Source organism: Nomascus leucogenys, chromosome 8 (assembly GCF_006542625.1).
Source record: "Nomascus leucogenys isolate Asia chromosome 8, Asia_NLE_v1, whole genome shotgun sequence".
NCBI classification, from domain to species: domain Eukaryota; kingdom Metazoa; phylum Chordata; class Mammalia; order Primates; family Hylobatidae; genus Nomascus; species Nomascus leucogenys.
In genome coordinates, this window is record NC_044388.1 from 70,723,261 (window position 1) to 70,740,446 (window position 17,186).

The 17,186-nt window shown below is 37.2% G+C and overlaps 1 protein-coding gene across 2 annotated transcripts; it reads right to left on the reverse strand.

Annotated features, from left to right (window-relative positions):
* Positions 1-1,004: 1,004 nt before the first annotated feature.
* On the reverse strand, positions 1,005-16,775 carry PRL (prolactin). 2 transcript variants are annotated; one of them, XM_003263559.3, is made up of 6 exons: positions 16,682-16,775; positions 10,897-11,021; positions 8,340-8,515; positions 6,258-6,365; positions 3,884-4,063; positions 1,005-1,352 (listed from the first exon to the last, which is right to left on the reverse strand). In XM_003263559.3, the coding sequence occupies exons 2-6, from the start codon at positions 10,922-10,924 to the stop codon at positions 1,161-1,163; spliced, it is 684 nt and encodes a 227-aa protein (XP_003263607.1). In that variant the 5' UTR covers positions 10,925-11,021; positions 16,682-16,775; the 3' UTR covers positions 1,005-1,160. The 2 variants fall into 2 exon arrangements, with proteins under 2 accessions (XP_003263607.1, XP_012364516.1); XM_012509062.2 differs by lacking the exon at positions 16,682-16,775 and having other exon boundaries at positions 1,010-1,352; positions 10,897-11,443.
* Between the last annotated feature and the right edge of the window lie 411 nt (positions 16,776-17,186).

A 17,186-nucleotide genomic window follows, 5' to 3' on the forward strand; every position in this document is an offset into this window, starting at 1 on the left:
TGAGTTTCCTGTGGGGCAGTTGACACATAGCTGACCTCATGCCAGTTTTCTTCAACAGAGTTCCCGCAGGATGAGGGGAACAATAGCAGAGGCCGTGGAGAATGCTACGGATGGCAGAGCTATGGGGCGAATAGGAGAATCAAGCCAGAGTATTTCCCCTGGGAAAGAAACTCAACTGTGTGGTGTCCTCACTGGTTGGTATCTTGGAAATTACAAATCAACTCCACTAGAAAGACACCCACTACTCAGAGAAAATCCAAGGTCGGTCCCTGTCAACAAGGGAAAGGGTACAATAGTACTACCTAAGTCAGTGATGTTTGAACTTTTTCATCTCTCCTAGTCCTCTATCCCATTCCAACACAGCCAGAGGAATGGAGATCCAGAAGAGAGAGGGGGAAGAAAAGTTGCAGGAACTGACCACATCTGCTTTCTCTGTTAGGTCCTTTGAGCCAACACAGGGGGAGAGAAAAGCATTAAATAATTTAAATATGGAGTTGAAACCTGACTGGACCAGACTTGTTAGACTCAGAATTACTAGAACATGCAATGTGTGTAAGATAATGCAAAAAAGATGGGAATTTAGTAGAGAATGATTGAACACAGCTATTAGAAAAAGAGAAATCCATGTCATGTTTATATCCTAACAATTTTTAGACTGCTCAGTAAACTCCATGCTATTTGGAGGCTTTGCAGTTGCACAGTACTTATATTGTCTGTCATAACACTGAAAGTTAACTGACAGAACATGCCTGCTTTCATAAAGAATCCAGAGAATTCAATCTTCTTTGTAGAATGACTAGCACGATTAATAATCTAACTCTTTGATTCTAATAACCTGACCCACAATAATCTACTGTGATTTTAAAGTAAGCTGTTAATTGTCTTATGTGCAAGGCTAGCTTCTGTTGTTTGTGACACATTCTGATAAGAACTTCTTAATGGGAGTGATAGATTTTCTTTTGATTTTCTATTACATGAAGAGAAGAAACTTTGACAAATCGGCATTTTAGATTTTGATGTCTCTAAGGAGTCAGTTTTTATTTTTTAAGAGGAGACCTGTTACACCCAAGCATGCATTCGAAAGAGATAAAACTAAAAGAAGCTTGCAGTGGAATGGATCATTAAGGACCTTCTCAGAAATAGATGAAATGGATGTGGGCTTAGCAGTTGTTGTTGTGGATGATTCGGCACTTCAGGAGCTTGAGATAATTGTCGATTTTATGTGAATCCCTGCGTAGGCAGTGGAGCAGGTTATAATAAGCAGAAAGGCGAGACTCTTCATCAGCCATCTGCAGGGATGGAAGTCCTGACCAGACAGGGTAGATCTCATTTTCTTTGGTTTCAGGATGAACCTAATCACAAAAAAAAGAGTGACTTATTCTTCATATTATTAGTATTTGTATGTCCTTGTGCTTTCTAACTGTTGAATTAAGAATTGAGAATGAGATATGAATGTAAAATTTTAGACAAAGGCAATGATTTTTGTATATATGGGCCAGTGTATCAGAAACCTATTAATCTAAAAACTAGAAGCAGAATACCTGTTTAGGTTTTCTGACATCTATGTGATCACAGATGAAGTATGTTTTTGCAGGAGTAGACAGATGAAGAACCGGAAAGGTACTATGTAAATATTGGCATAGATTTGACCAAGAGACAATGGAGTAGCTAGCTTCGGTGCTCTCACTAGAGAACTATTTCATTTCCCCGTCCCTGATGTATGCTTTGTGCTTTATTCTTTCTGACATCATTTATTTTCTTTCTGCTCTGAACTCAATCTATTCCCTATATAGTGCATGTTCCAAAAACTTTAAAAAAGATGAAGATTGTACTCGTACTTGATGCTTTGGGGTACAGGTAATTTAGTGATGACCATGACTAAGAAAAGCTGCTTACATACTCAGGAGATTTTCATTTCCTCAAATTTCTAGGGGAAACAATTGCTTTCTTTTGAGGTCCCTGGACGGGGAGGTGCTGGGAAAAGCACCTACAAGAAAACGGTACAGGCCGGGTGTGGTGGCTTACACTGGTTCACGCACTTTGAGAGGCAGAGGCAGGTGGATCACTTGAGGTCAGGAGTTCAAGACCAGCCTGGCCAACATGGTGAAATCTCATCTCTACAAAAACATACAAAAATTAGCTGTGCCTATTGGTGCACACCTGTTGTCCCAGCTACTTGGGAGGCTGAGGCATGAGGATCGCTTGAACCCGGGAGGCAGAGATTGCAGTGAGCCGAGATCATGCCACTGCACTCCAGCATGGGTGACACAGTGAGACCTTGTCTAAAAAAAAAAAAAAAGGTCGGAGGGTTGCTGGCAGCAACCCTTCAGTGGTGAGGGCTATGTGGTAGGGTTGGGGGCATGGCTGTGATAACAAAAGGAGGCTGAGCAGCACAACAGAGGGCATGTTATGTTTCTTCACACTCTGTAAGCTTTTGCAAACCAGGAAAGCCCAGAGGTCTTAGAGACCAAATAACCATTTTAGCAACTTTAGGGATGTCAGCTAGTTTGGAGAGCTATTAGGTATATATCTGGATGTAGACACCGATCTGCTAAACCTTTTCCTACAGAGTGAGAATATTTTTCAAATCTGGGATTCCCTGTTGGAATTTAAAGTGTGTGTGTCTGTGCGTGTATGTGTGCATGTGTGCATGTGTGTGCATGCGTGTGTGTGTGTGTGTATTCATTGACTGGCTTTATGTTTTTGTTTTTAATTTTTGGTACTTGAGCCCTAAGACAAAATTTACTGTGTAAGGGATAATGATATGAACAAGAATAAATAAATAAGTGGTAGAGAAAAAAGAACAGAAAATGAAGTACTATAGAACAAATTAGTGACCTCAGAAATTAGGTTTACAGTAATGAAGAAAATAACTGGAAAATCAAGGTATTTATTTCATACATTCCAAAGTTAAAATGTGCTTTGTGTTTGTTTTGGACATATTTTTCTCGCATGAAAATAACAAAAATGATACATGATAACATGTACTTAGTACACAAAATTTTGTACAGAAATACAAAATTGTTCCTGTTATTATTCCTATAATCATATATTTTTCTTTAGATGGTACATTATCCCTGAAAACCTCAGAAGCTTTTTAGATATTATCTCACTAATGTTGAAATTATCCCATCTGAATGGAGATATCTATTGCAAATACTAACACAATCTAAATATGACAGATTATTTGGGGGAGATTAAGTACAATGACATGAGTTTTGATTTTGGAGTCCCAAGAAAAAACAAAATTTAGAATGAGGCAACTTTCTATAAATTACAAAATGAAGACATTCCAGAAAAGGTATATCTCCTTCTTTTGTGACTCACTGCGATCTAGTGCTTGTGGGACCTCCTGAAATCAATGCAACCTGTGTGCACTGATGTCATCGTCTTGTCATGTTAATATCTGCTCCTCCCTGACAAGTCTGTGCAGCAGATCGGGGTGAGTGGCTGAGGGCCCATCCAATCTAATTTTGGTTTTCTTCTTTCTCCCTTCCCACTCTCATCCTCTGGCGAGGGGAGAAAAGAGAAAGAATTTTCAATAGTGGGTGTCCTGGGATACTCTGCAGAAAACATGTATCTTGCAGATTCTATTCTCTAGTTTTCTCTCCCTTGAAAACACTTAACTTCTTGTCCTCAGGAAGGGGCAAGTCTTTTGTAGTTTTGCATATAGTGTAGGGAAAATGACATCTGTCAAATAGCATTCTAAGATTCATTTACATTAGAATTTATGACTATGAATGACTAGGCTCTTGCTTTATTTAATAGCAGTCTAAAATATGGAATGCCTAAATTTCCTTCTTTGAAAGGGAAATATTTCTCATCACAGAGGTCACTGCTTATATTAATGAGAAAAACAAAGAAGCACCGGGAGGCTGCTCACCTGGCTGACTATCAGCTCCATGCCCTCTAGAAGCCGTTTGGTTTGCTCCTCAATCTCTACGGCTTTGGATAGGATAGCCTCCGGGGCTTCTTGCATACCACGTACTTCCGTGACTAGATGATACAGAGGCTCATTCCAGGATCGCAATATGCTGACTATCAGGCTCAGAAAGTCTTTTTGCTACGAAACCATATAGAACAATTGCATCAAAATAGGTAAAATACAATGGGGTTAGTTACATGTGATTTTTGCTTAGAGAGGCTGGACTATCTTTTTTTATTCCTATGTGTAGGTACATTTTTCTTTAGGTGATAGGAGTTGTAGAAATGTAAAATTTAAACTATTGGCCTAAACTTTGCTAAAATTAAAAAAAAAATCTGGCTTATTTCAGTAACCACTTTTTCTAATGAGAGTTCTAATTGATAAAATGAATAATTTTTTTTTTCCTCTGAAATTCTACCATCTGTCCACTTAGTAAGATCTTTTGTATTTCATTGATTTGCTTGTCCCTGGGGAGAAACTAAAAGTTTTGCTGGAACTCAGTAGGTGCCCAGAGTATCTGACTCATGAGAAATAGATTCCACTGGGGTCCATGCCAAGGGGCCCAAATCACTCTCATCCAAGCATTCATTCATACTAATGAATCAAATTGTTCATCAAACTATTCATTTTTGATTTGTAGTTTTATTTTGGGATCCTAGAACGAAGAGACAATGAAGATGACATGGAATTCATCAACATGCTTTCCTTGATCTATACAACCCCCTGCCCCATGCTGCTGGCAGAGCAGTCTGTTCTCTTGGCTTATGCAGGTGAATAAAATGGAATCAATGTTATCTTGAATAATCATGGAACTCACAATGGAGCTCTGGCTGCCTAGTTTTTGCTTACTATCACGATCGTGTAGGAGACTCCAAGTAGCTGATTATCTGTGATTTAAAATGCTTACTTTGTAGATGTCCGTGAACTAGTCTAGTGGTAACAAAATGAATAAAGAAGAAATAAATGGACATTGCAATGGAATGTACGAGGATATGAAAGAAAAGAGCTATAAAGAGGTATAGGCCATAAAGTGAGTGTCAGTGTAGTTTTTCTGGGAGCATTGCAACACAATGATTAAGAGTAAGGGTTTTGAATAGAATGAAGCCCAGGCTCACTGTTTACTTGCCATGTGACTGGTACAAATTCCATAACCTTTCTGAGCCTCAGTGTCCTTATCTCAGTGAGTGTAATAACAGTACCTTGTGTTATAGGATATTTATGAGGATTAAATATAGTAATGACCATAAAGTATCTGGCCATGTAGTACAAGTTGAGCATTCCTAATTAAAAAATCTGAAATCTGAAATACTCCAATGAGCATTTTTTTTAGCATCATGTAGGTGCTCAAAAAACTTAGGATTCTGGAGTATTTGGGATTTCTGATTAGTGATAACCTGTAGATCTCAATAAATATTTCCTCTTCCTCCTCCTTCTCCCCTGTCTCTTTCTCCTCCTTCTCTTATTATCATAATAATTATTAATGAACATAGCAGACAGAAATGTTGGTGCCATTCCTAAAATTGTAAATGGAGAATACATGGAATTTGTAGGTGGCATGTATATAAGATGTTTGTTTTAAATCATGTTAAGGCTGTGATTATGGGAAACAACAAAAAGGGAGAGATTATAGCAATAGAAGATTGAAGCTGAGATACATGATTGGGGCTTGACATACAGACTTGGTAGTCATCAAGAACAGTGGCAATTGTTGTAGCTGTGAAAAGCAAAATATTATGTTTTACAGGATCTGTTTTTTTTTTTTTTTGTGAGGGAAGTGGTGACTTTTAACTAAGAAGTAAGAGAGGGCAGAAGAGTCAGTGAAGAATGAAAAGGTAGGTGTCAGAGAAGCAGAAATAGAACCAGAGTAGAGTCTTGAGGTCCAGAAGAGATGGCTCCAATAGTGCAGGGGTCAGTAATGTAACATGCTGTGGATGTACGAGTCATGAGTAACATGTAATAAATAAAACTTCATTTGTTTTTCTTACATATGCATAAATGTATATTTACCCACAGAAGTCCAATTCAGTTCAAACTTTCATATAATATATATATACAATCCTAGCAACAAGGCATTGGTTAAAATAATGTTGTCTGCAAGGACAATGTATGGATCTGCTATTTAGATTGCTGCTACCATCTTTACTTAGCATTTGATTTGACTTATATTTCATCAACTACATAATGTAATTTTTTGACTGCTTATTCTTCCTATATTTTTCTCTGCATGTACAATTACCACTAGCTATTACAGCACCTCTAATAACCTATCACCATGATAATACCCGTATACTGCCTTGGTTGTTTTGGTGCAAAATCTGGATGAAGGACTCACATTGATCTGTTGGGCTTGCTCCTTATCTTCGGGGGTGGCAAGGGAAGAAGTGTGGCAGCTGTTGATGGCCTTGGTAATGAACCCCCGGCCATGGGTATACCGTTTATCCTGGAAATGATGAGACAAATTCAATTGGTTGGGGTTGTTTGAGCATTGAATAAATGAATCCATTACCAGAATACTAATACATTCAGCAGATGTGTAATTTTTAAACATTAGAGCTACATAAAAATGAAAACTAAAGAATTAAGAAAGTAACCCTTTTGCCTACTTCCCCCCCATTATCTCTGTAAACTCATTTTTTCATCTAGTTTTCATAAATCTTAATCTTTTCCCTTCTTTGCAATTCCCTTGATGTTTACTTTTACCATTCACACAAGTCACACAAGTTGCTATTTGGAAAGCAAACGCTAAAAATAGCAAAAATATGCAACATTAAATGTTGTATTGAGAATCATCTTTCTTCAGCATTTGAGCCAAATGCCATAGTGCAAATGTATTCATATGTATTCATTTAATCTCTTATTTACTGTGGGCCCGAACTGATAGACTTCTCTTAATAGGCATTATAAAATTATAACTTTTCTCTAAAAAGTTTCTCTGAGTCCACACACCTATACCTTACCAAGTTCATGATAGACACGGAATACAACTTTTTTTTTAAATTATGACAAAATAAGTCAGAAACACAGGGCACACAATTTTAGGAAATATAAACAATGGACTGAGGATAAGAATAGAATAAAAAATGAGCTGACACATTGACAGGAAAGACTAGTCTTTAGCAAAACTTATAAAAGTCTAAAGGAATTACTAGGAAGATTTGGAAGACAAAAGATGGCCATTCAAAAATGGAGGATGAAAGCGAAATCAGAGAGTAAAAATAATTTTATAAATGTATGTTTATTCTCTATGGAGGCCCTTGATTTATTAAAGCACTAATCTGTTGTCTGCTCCTTGATTGACCTAGAAGAGTTAACCTATGATTTCCAAAATAGGTTATTCAGAAATAGAGTACATATTTCTGTAAAAGAAAGGAAAGGGAGGAAGGAAGGAAGGAGGGAAGGAAGGAAGGAGGGAAGGAAGGAAGGAGGGAAGGAAGGAGGGAAGGAAGGAAGGAGGGAAGGAAGGAGGGAAGGAAGGAAGGAGGGGAGGAAGGAAGGAAGGAGGGAAGGAAGGAAGGAGGGAAGGAAGGAAGGAGGGAAGGAAGGAGGGAAGGAAGGAAGGAGGGAAGGAAGGAAGGAGGGAAGGAAGGAAGGAAGGGGGGAAGGAAGGAAGGAACAAGAGGGAGGGGAAGCAAGGAAGGAAGGAAGGAGGGAAGGAAGGAAGGAACAAGAGAGGGAAGGGAAGCAAGGAAGGAAGGAAGGGAGGAAGGAAAGAAGGAAGGAGGGAGGGAACAAGGGAGGGAGGGAGGAAAGGAAGGAAGGAAGCAAGCAAGGAAGGAAGGGAAGGGAAGGGAGGAAGGAAGCGAATGGAAGGAAGGAAGGAAGGAAGGGAGGAAAAGAAAAAAGCACCGGTTTCCAATTCTAAACTAGCCCTTTATTGTTATTATAAACCCATATACTGAAAATCTCAGTAAAATTATTTCTAGCATCTTGGGGTTTTTGAAAAGTTATTATTTGTTTATTTTCCCCACCATGGATTCAGCTCAGTTTAATTCTATTCAATCCACCCAATTCGTTGCAGTGCAGTTCTTCATTATTGGATATCTATTCCATGCTAAGTGAAGAATGCCTGTGGAGTCTGACCTCTACATTCAAGAACAAAAAATCAACACCCTTCCTTCTCCTCAGCCCCACTTAAGCATGCTTTAGGTCAGGTGTTTAACTTTTTTTATTTTTAAAAAATAAAGTGAATTAAAGAAAAAATTTGAAAGTCATTACATTCTTTGAGAATCTTTGAGATTTCATGGCACTGTCCCTTTCTTCTTGTTCCACATCTTATGAGCTGGTGTCTTCTTTCACGTGTTAAAGTGTATCATTTGAAATTTGGCTTGGGAGGTTTTCTAGGTTAATGTGTAGCAGAGCCCAATGGTTCATGTGAACGTTCCTTCAGAGAGGAAGCCAGAAGCGTGATACTTACGAATTCACTGAACATTTCTGAGGAGAGGTTATGGATGTAGTGGGACAGGACGACGGCGCGGTCAAACAGGTCTCGAAGAGTCACCTGGCATCTGGCAGCCCCACCGGGACAGATGGGCAAGGGGGCCACGCTGTGGCACAGGAGCAGGTGTGACACCAGCAGCAGCAGGAGGGACCCTGCTTAAATAAGAACGCGAGCCACTGTGAGATGATCTATTCCACGGAAGTTTTCAAAAGTAATCCTGCCGAGGAAAGCCTTATTGCTCCCCACTGCCCTCAGCTGCCTGATTTGCTACTGTAATGGCTGGGATGGGGGAAGAACAAATGCCTTCCACTGTGTAAATGTAGCTATATAATTATGTTTGCACAGATATATAGTTTGAGAAGTGGGTTACTTCCTGCATTTTTGTACGGCTCCCAGAAGTGCTTCTGTACTTTGCAAACATTTGGAGCTTAAATTAATTCTGAGCTAGGGTGTTTGGATGATTCTCTTAAGATAGTTTAATGTCTTGGGAGTTTCTGCAGATTTTCAGCAGTCAGGCTGTCCAGCGCTTCGTAATTTTTTTTTTTAACTAGGTGTGTCTGATAATTTACATTTTAGACACTGATATAACAAAAACAGCACAGTTGATCCTTTCGATTTATCATCCTGCCTGATAAGAATAAACACATGATTGTTTGATTGCTAATACTGAGTATGAAGAGAATTCTAACATAAAAATAATTCTGTAGCTTAGATCTGCTAACTCATGATAATAATCCCATGCATGTGTTTGACACTTTGCCAAAAGCATTACATTTTTTTTCTATATTTGAGCTTCATAATAACCTTGTGAGATACACTGGGCCTTTGTAATTATCATCAAATTATATTGATGAAACAGATGGCTTACGGAGGTTAAGTGATTTCCCCAAGTCGTATTATTAGTGGGTGAGAGAGGCAGGATGCCAATACTGTGGTCTTTGCACATCGTCTTGTCACATCGCGTACACCTGTGGGCTCTCAGTCTGCATCTGTGTAATGGGGGCCGCATGAGTAGCCGTGACGGCTCAGTGTTTACATAGGTTGTTGCCATCACTTATAAAGAACAACAACTTATTTGCCTTTGATTGACTGCATCACAACAGAGGCCCCAGAAAGCTTGATTTTATCCACTTTTCCTGCTCTAATTACAAAACACTCTGATCATTGTTGAAGGTTTTCAAAGCTTTGTCATCAATTTGCTATCTCAGCAAATGGACAGTTACAGTCCTATAACATATCAATAATTTATACTTTCAAAAGGAAATAAATGATATATAGCTACCAAATTAAAATCACTTGTTAACTTCAGTGGCATTACTCCAAAAGAATGCCCAATATAAAACTGTGTTTATCACAAAACTTAAGTCCTTCAAAACCTTTAATAAATGCAATCGGAAATGCCCAAGATAAAACTAGGCAAATGCTAAAGTTTAGTTTGTGAAAAAGTACCTGAACCTAAACACTTAAAAATGCCTAAAAAATTGCTTAGTGTAGGAAGTGACTAAACCTTTTAGTTGTAAAATAAAATTTTTGTTTGAGATGATTCCTGTTATAGACTTTTAATTTTTCAGAAACATGACGCTTCCAAAAAGTTTATTTTATGCATACTATAATCATATGATGAAACCACACGTATATTTTATCTGTATGTGTAAATAAAATGTGCTTTGTAGATAGAGAAATTGGAATAGGAGGTCTAGGAAATTCACAACTGGATAGATGTTCTGTAACTCCGAGTACATTTATCTGCACATTTAGCATGGAACAGATTTTTAAAGCCCAAGATGAGATAAAATAGACACATGTTTTTGTTGTTCATTTCATTAGAAACACATTTTATGATTGTTACTAATTTATTTTCCTTGCAAATGTCAACCAAGAAAGTAAAGGTGATTAGCTATTACTAGGCAGCCTGTTTTTCCTTTTGAAATGTCATTTGGCTTGAACCAAATTGACAAAGAATAGAAAAGACAATTCTATCGTTAGTGTCTATTTTATGGCTTCACAATTGAAAGTTTCATCAAGTTGATTCAAGTTGGCCAATCCACATTAGAGGCCTGATAACCAGAAAATGTTACTTCGTCCCTTTGAGAGTTGTGGCAAATTGGACCCATAGACTCTTTGAGTCTTATTCTAGTCCAGAGTTTCTCAATCTTGATATTACTAGCATTTTGAGTTGAATAACTCCTTGTTCTGGGGGCTGTCCCGTGCATTGAAGGATGTTTAGTAGCATCTCTGATCCCTATCCATTAGATACCAATAGCACTTTTCCCTCACTTCCCCACCTCAGTTAAGACAACCCTAAACATCTCCCGACATTGTCAAATGCCTCTGGGAGAAGAGAGGATTCCCCTGTTTGAGAACCATTGTTCCTTTCTATGGTGCCCTTGTAAAATTGCTTCCTAGAGGAATCATTAGATTGTGCTTCTAAACCTTGTAAACCTGCAAGCTCTTGTTATTAGTTAAAATTTCACATTAATCCCCCCACAGGAGTGTCCATACAACCAACAACCCAGTGAGTTGTCACACATACCTTTCCATGGCGATCCTTTGATGTTCATGTTGGTGATCGTTGCGGGAAACACACTTCACCAGAGAAGATCTGGAAGTCTCACGGTTTTCTCTTTCCCAGATATTGGCTTTATAAACCTTTGACATCTTCATGAATATAATGAATCAGGCATTCGTTTCCCTTTTCCTGGTCATCTATTTCCGTCATTGAGATTACCCCCATAATTTCAAACATCAAATGGTATTTTATTTCTTATTCATATTCAGGAAGACATACTGGCCAGAAATGAACATTCTAGGAAGGATTTTGATTAATTAGGCCAAAAGGAAATGAGAGAAATGATGAAGGTGAGATCTGAGACTAGTTTGGTTTGGAGGATCTATAAAACTACAGAAGTCATTTACTTTAAAATTTATCTTATTTCTCTACAGTTTGTTGAATATATAGGATTATATTTCACTTAGGTAACAGTCTCATGTATTATCAGTTATCAAGTTTTTTCCTCAAGATTGCTAGGTAAAGATTTTAAGATTTTTACACTAAATACCAAGAGATATAGAATAAGGATTGAGAAATCAGGATTTTCAGTCCCCTGTTACGCTGTCATTAAATTTCCCTCATTTTGTTTCTTTTTACATTTTGTTTTGTCTTTTTAAAATACACATTTTGTGTTTTTAAAAATAGCATATCTGTGTGGTACTTTGAATGTACATCTTCATCTGTTTATTTCTTTTGATTTTAACATATGTGTTAAGTGATATTATTCTCTCCAGTTTACAGATGAAGAAACAGAAGCTTGGAGAGGCTAAAGGTAAAGAATATGAAAGAAGTAGTTCAGTGCAAAAGTAATTGTGGTTTTGGGCTTTACTTTTAAATGGTAAAAACTGCAATCACTTTCGCACCAACCTAATAATTCTATAGTTGAGTTAAATGAAGGAACAATTATTACTTCACAGAAAATCAGGAGTCATGTGAGGAAGGCTGGGAAATGAACTCTGTTGTAAACATCCTGTGGACCCACTTCTAAGACAAACAAGCTATAACCCCTGATTTAAGAGTTTATTTTGGGGAAGTGATACAGTAGTTTTCCAGGGCAAACATACACGTGCGTGCACACACACACACACAGACACACTTACACCCATCATTCTGGTATACCATGTAATAAACTGAAATTCTAGCCAGTAATTTCCACTCTTTTCAAGGATAGGAGTGTGTAAACTGTTATTAACTTATGATCTCTCTACCTTCTCAGAACCTGAGCCACTCTGGGGCTAAGGTGACAAAAATTCATCTTTCATGGGCTTAAAAATTCCATTCACCTTTTGGAAATTTCCTAAATGAAATGATTATAATGAATAAGAACTAAGTTTTATTGATGACTTCCTCTAATTTTTAAGTCCATGCATCTAAAGCAGCCTGTGACCTTTAGTTTCAAATTTGCTATCTCTTACAATAGACTGATGAATGAGGTAATTTAAAAAATAATCTTCCTATGGCATTTACTTTTTCTATAGTTCCTAGAGCCACATATGTGCTTTAGCAATTATCTGACTAAGTGCTCTTATGGGGACCTAGAAATCTTAACAAAGACTAACGTCTCTGAAAAACTATTTTCCTAATTGCCTTAGTTTAAGGCAGTCCTACATTTTGAATCATAAACATCAAATGTGATGATTCATAGACTCTCTCAATCTGAAAGCTGGGTCCGGATTCCATATACTCACATTAGGTATTCATTTTTTCCCTGGATGGCAAGAGTCTGAATTATTAAGAAAGCAGAGCTGTGTGGCAGAGAAATTAACATTATCCTATATTCTCCTCTCCCATAAACATAAGAGTAAGAAAATCTGTTATAAGAACTGACAATGACAACTTAATCTTAAAATTTAAAGGTGTTGCAATGTTTGTAGATAGCCAGGATAAGGGCAATCTAAGAAAACTTAAGCTGTGTTTATTCAGTGGTGGTCAGTCGATTTATTTGACTGCAAAGAGGTACATGTTTCTCTGTAAAATTTATTGTGTGTTTCCTTGCTGCTCTACGGCCTCACATTTCCTGTGAATGGAATATTGCAATATATAAATAATGCAAAGCCATATATTATGCAAAAATCATAGTTTTCCTATTCTTCTAACTGCTATGCATGTGACCCCCTTTCACCTTAATTTTTATATGTGCTTTCTTGCCAGCCTTTCTCTTTATCAAACTGTGCCCTTAATTTAGAACAATAAAGAAGTTCAGTAAGAATAGGGTTGTATATTTTAAAACTTTATAAAACTTCATTTGTTTGCCATTTTTGGTCTGAGGGCTTGTGATGAAACTGAGGGGTGGTGGTTGATTTATGTCAAGTAGCTGAATAAATAGCTTAAATGATGCTAAAGTTCCCATGCTATGTTTAGTACCTGAAACTAATAAACAAGTTTGCCATCTTTTCTAAAGAACTCTAATTTTTAACATTAAGTAACATCAGTTGGTTTTCATTCCTAATTTGGAACAAAGTTTGTATTTTCTTTTGTTTATCTGTTTTTAAGTTTGGAATAATTTTGTTTTTTCTTCTGTCACGTATGAAGCAAAGTATATTTAAAATCCTTTACAGGCCAGGCGCGATGGCTCACGCCTGTAATCCCAGCTCTTTGAGAGGCCGAGGCGGGTGGATCACTTGAGGTCAGGGTTTTGAGACCAGCCTGGCCAACACGGTGAAACCCTGTCTCTACTAAAAATACAAAAATTAGCCAGGCGTGGTGGCAGGCACATGTAATCTCAGCTACTCAGGAGGCTGAGGCAGGAGAATTGCTTGAACCCAGGAGGCGGAGGTTGCAGTGAGCCAAGATCGCACCACTGCACTCCAGCCTAGGCGACAGAGGGAGACTCCGTCTCAAAAAAACAACAAAAAATTTCTTCACATAACTTAAGAGGTGTCTACTGCAAGATATGCTAAGGGATATTAAAGAGTGAAAGAAATTAAGAGTTAAAAAAATTCTCAGAATAAATGTATCACAAAGATATTTCAATTTATGTTAGCAGTGAATTGTCTTGAAATATGAAATGATTAAAGGTGTATTGTCTATGAATTGAAAAATTCTAAATAGTCATCTTCTAATGCTTGGACTAAAAAATTAAATAGGATGTATGCTATTTTCAATATAAAATATTAGACAATGTAAAGGACACAGTGGAGAAAAGATCAATAGTGTTTTTTTTTTTGAATGGCGCTATTTTTAGAATAAGCAAAATGCAATGACTTAATTACATCCTACTATTTAGATTAACTTCATACATATTGTTGAATTGAATTTGGCCTAATGCTGCCCCATTTTCAGTAAACTGCAATCTAACTTAGTATGTAAACAAACTGCAACCTAAATTAAGAATATATTCTTGTAACAAGTAGCTGAGTCTTGGCCAATCTTAGCAGCTGAGCTTTCAGCCAATTACAGGCTACAGACTGCTCAGACATGTCCAAATAAGGCAAAGGAGGAGCTGTAATCAATGACACTATTTCTGTTTGTCATTTTATTTTTCTGTCTGTAAATACTGCCTGCCCACTTCGCAGAGTGGAGCTCTCTAAACCATTACTCATTTAGGGTGCTGCCTCATTCATTAATTGTCTTTTTGCTCGTTTAAACTCTGCTCAAATTAATGTATCTGAAGTTTTTTCTTTTAACAATAATAAGACATGCTTTTGTTTTTTTGGAAGTGTTCATGTTCAGTGTTTGTTTTTGCTAGGGCTTTGGAGATCATCAGTTTCCCTTAGTGTCCCCAGAATGCAAGTTCTTAATCTGTTGTCAGTGGCTTGAGGGCATTTACTCCTTAAATAAGAAAACCATAGTGGAAGCATTTGGAAATTTTCCCTGTAATTCTTATTTTTTTCTTTTAATTGCTGCTATACTATTCATATCTTCTGGTCTAGTTCTATGAGGTCTCTATGAATTATATGTCACATGCTTGTTCTGAATCATGTGTGCCTTTGGACACATTTTAATGCCTGATAAAAAATAATGCCAGATTTAAGGATGATGTGTCCAGAGACTTCACAAATGTAAATCTCACTCTTTGAGAGTTATGTTTTCTTTAGGCAAAAGAATTAAATATTTAGCTGTATGCTAATCAGAAGTGAGGTGGATGATAACTTTCCTTGTGAAAGGTTCCTCACACTTCAACATTATGTGTATGTGCACAGGCACACACATTTCTTATCTGATGGAAAGTAGAGCTGAAGCATGCCTACTTCCAGCTAGGGATCAATTGGTCTATCTCTTTATCTATTACCTATCTGTTAATCATCTCTTATTATCTAATAGGAAATGGGACTCTCAGCCATACTTACTTCCAGGGATCATTTTAAATTTTATAATTTAAAATTCTAATTAGCACAGGCACCATCAAATAGAACAGAAAGCTATAGCAATAGATCAGGGTGCCTGAGGCCCCCTGAAGTGATAGGCATTGATTTTTTTATTGTTTCATAGTGGTGAGACTGTAGGGGTTGACCTATGCGAGGGGCTGGGGGAGTCTAGAGGAATCAGGGCACTTGGGAAGTCAGGGAAGTGGGTCTGTACTGAGAAGTATTTTGATATTGTAACAACTCTTAGGACCATGCATGTGCTGACACACTATCACCCCTAACTTCCTCCAATGCCAATTTTTTTGCCTGTATTGAAAAGATTCAGATTGAAAAGTAGAGCAGGCTCTTCAGAGAAAATGCTACCCTTCAAATCCAGGCTACATACCCTTTATCCTCCAATACATTTTTCTGTTAGAATTTGTCTAAAATATCTTAGCTGTGACATATCTGCTTAGTTTTTTTTTTTTTTTTCTTATTTATTCATTCGTGTCTTTTCGGTATAACCAAAGGGATGATTTTTTTAGGAAAGCTTTTTACCATTGGGGTTGACCTAGAAGAAAATGGACATATAAGTAAGAATTAATTCTTTGATGGAATGCTCTATTGTCCAACAGTAATTAAAACATGTAGAGTACTAGGCTTTTAAATGATATATGGGAATGTGAAAGTTCAAGGTGATGAAAAAGTCTTACGGGAAAGGCAGATTACAGAATCATGGATCTCACTAATGCTAATAAAATAAATGGAAAATAAGATTAAAAAGAAACTAAAAAATACACTTGTTATCAAAAGTGGAAGGAAGTATGAACATGTTCATTTAAAAAAATGGTTTATATCTGAGAATCAATAGATATAGTCAAGCTGATTTTTTGTCAGTTACGATTTCAACAAATGATGCAAAGTTCTGACTATAACCCTTAGAAAAATGGAAAACAGATCGTAAACCTTTTAAGTTGTCAGAAAAAGAAAATACACATACGCACACACACACACCCAAAACACAAGACATTCTATTTAACCGAAAATAGAAAAAAAAGGGTATGTAGGCAACAAAAATATGCAATTAGGGAGCAGAATACAATCAAGTATATTGAGATAAATCTACTTATTGAAACAAAAAAATGACTCAGCTCTCTAAAAATGGCAAATCCCAATTAAATGCTTATATACAAGTGACATATCTTGTGGGGGAGAAGAGATTCCATTTCTTGCCCATAGATAGGTTCATGCCTGACAGTCCTATAATGAAAGACAGGTAACAAAAGAAAAACATACAGATTTCTTCAATATAAATTTACATGAAAAACAGCCTTCAGAAATGAAGAACCAAAGAAACAAGAGAAATGTGTATTTTTATGCTTAAGGTTGATTAAAAAGTGGACAGTCATGTAGAAATATAATTGTACAAAAAGGAGTATGATCTAACATGATTGAACATTAATAAACTGTAGGGAACTCACCAAAGCCTGTATGTTCCGATTCTTCTTGGTGTCTCTGCCTTTGAGGGTACTTCTGGAATGAAGGTTCTTACAACCTACTTGATAGAAACGTCAGAGGATTCTTTTATGGCCTGCTTCAGGGGAGAAGGGTGGGAGAAGCTTACAGAGTGAACTTCCTGTTTTTGCTGTTTTCTGAAATGCCAAGATGCCATATTTTGTGGTAGTGTGTTCTGAACCCCATCAATCTAAATGAGTGGTTTTCAAAGGGCAAGCAGTTAGGAGGTGATTCTGCCTCCCAGGAGACATTTGGCAATGTGTGAAGATGTTTATGACTGTCATAACTGGAAGTGGGGGTGCTGCTGGCATCTGGTGAGCAGAGACCAGATATGTTGCTAAACATCTTACAACACACAGAGCAGCCCTCAGAACAAAATATTATGCCATCCAAATGTCAGTAGTGCTGCTGTTGAAAAACCTAGATTAAAATGGAGTGTCTATAAAAGTTAAAGTACAAAAAATCACACCA

Excerpts from the sequence above, each read along its gene's own strand:
- PRL (XM_003263559.3), bottom strand. The coding sequence starts at position 10,924 with ATGAACATCAAAGGATCGCCATGGAAAG. Across the intron at positions 6,366-8,339 it reads CAGAAATGTTCAGTGAATTC|GATAAACGGTATACCCATGG; the intron begins GTAAGTATCACG and ends CATCATTTCCAG. Across the intron at positions 4,064-6,257 it reads AGCAAGCCCAACAGATCAAT|CAAAAAGACTTTCTGAGCCT; the intron begins GTGAGTCCTTCA and ends ATGGTTTCGTAG.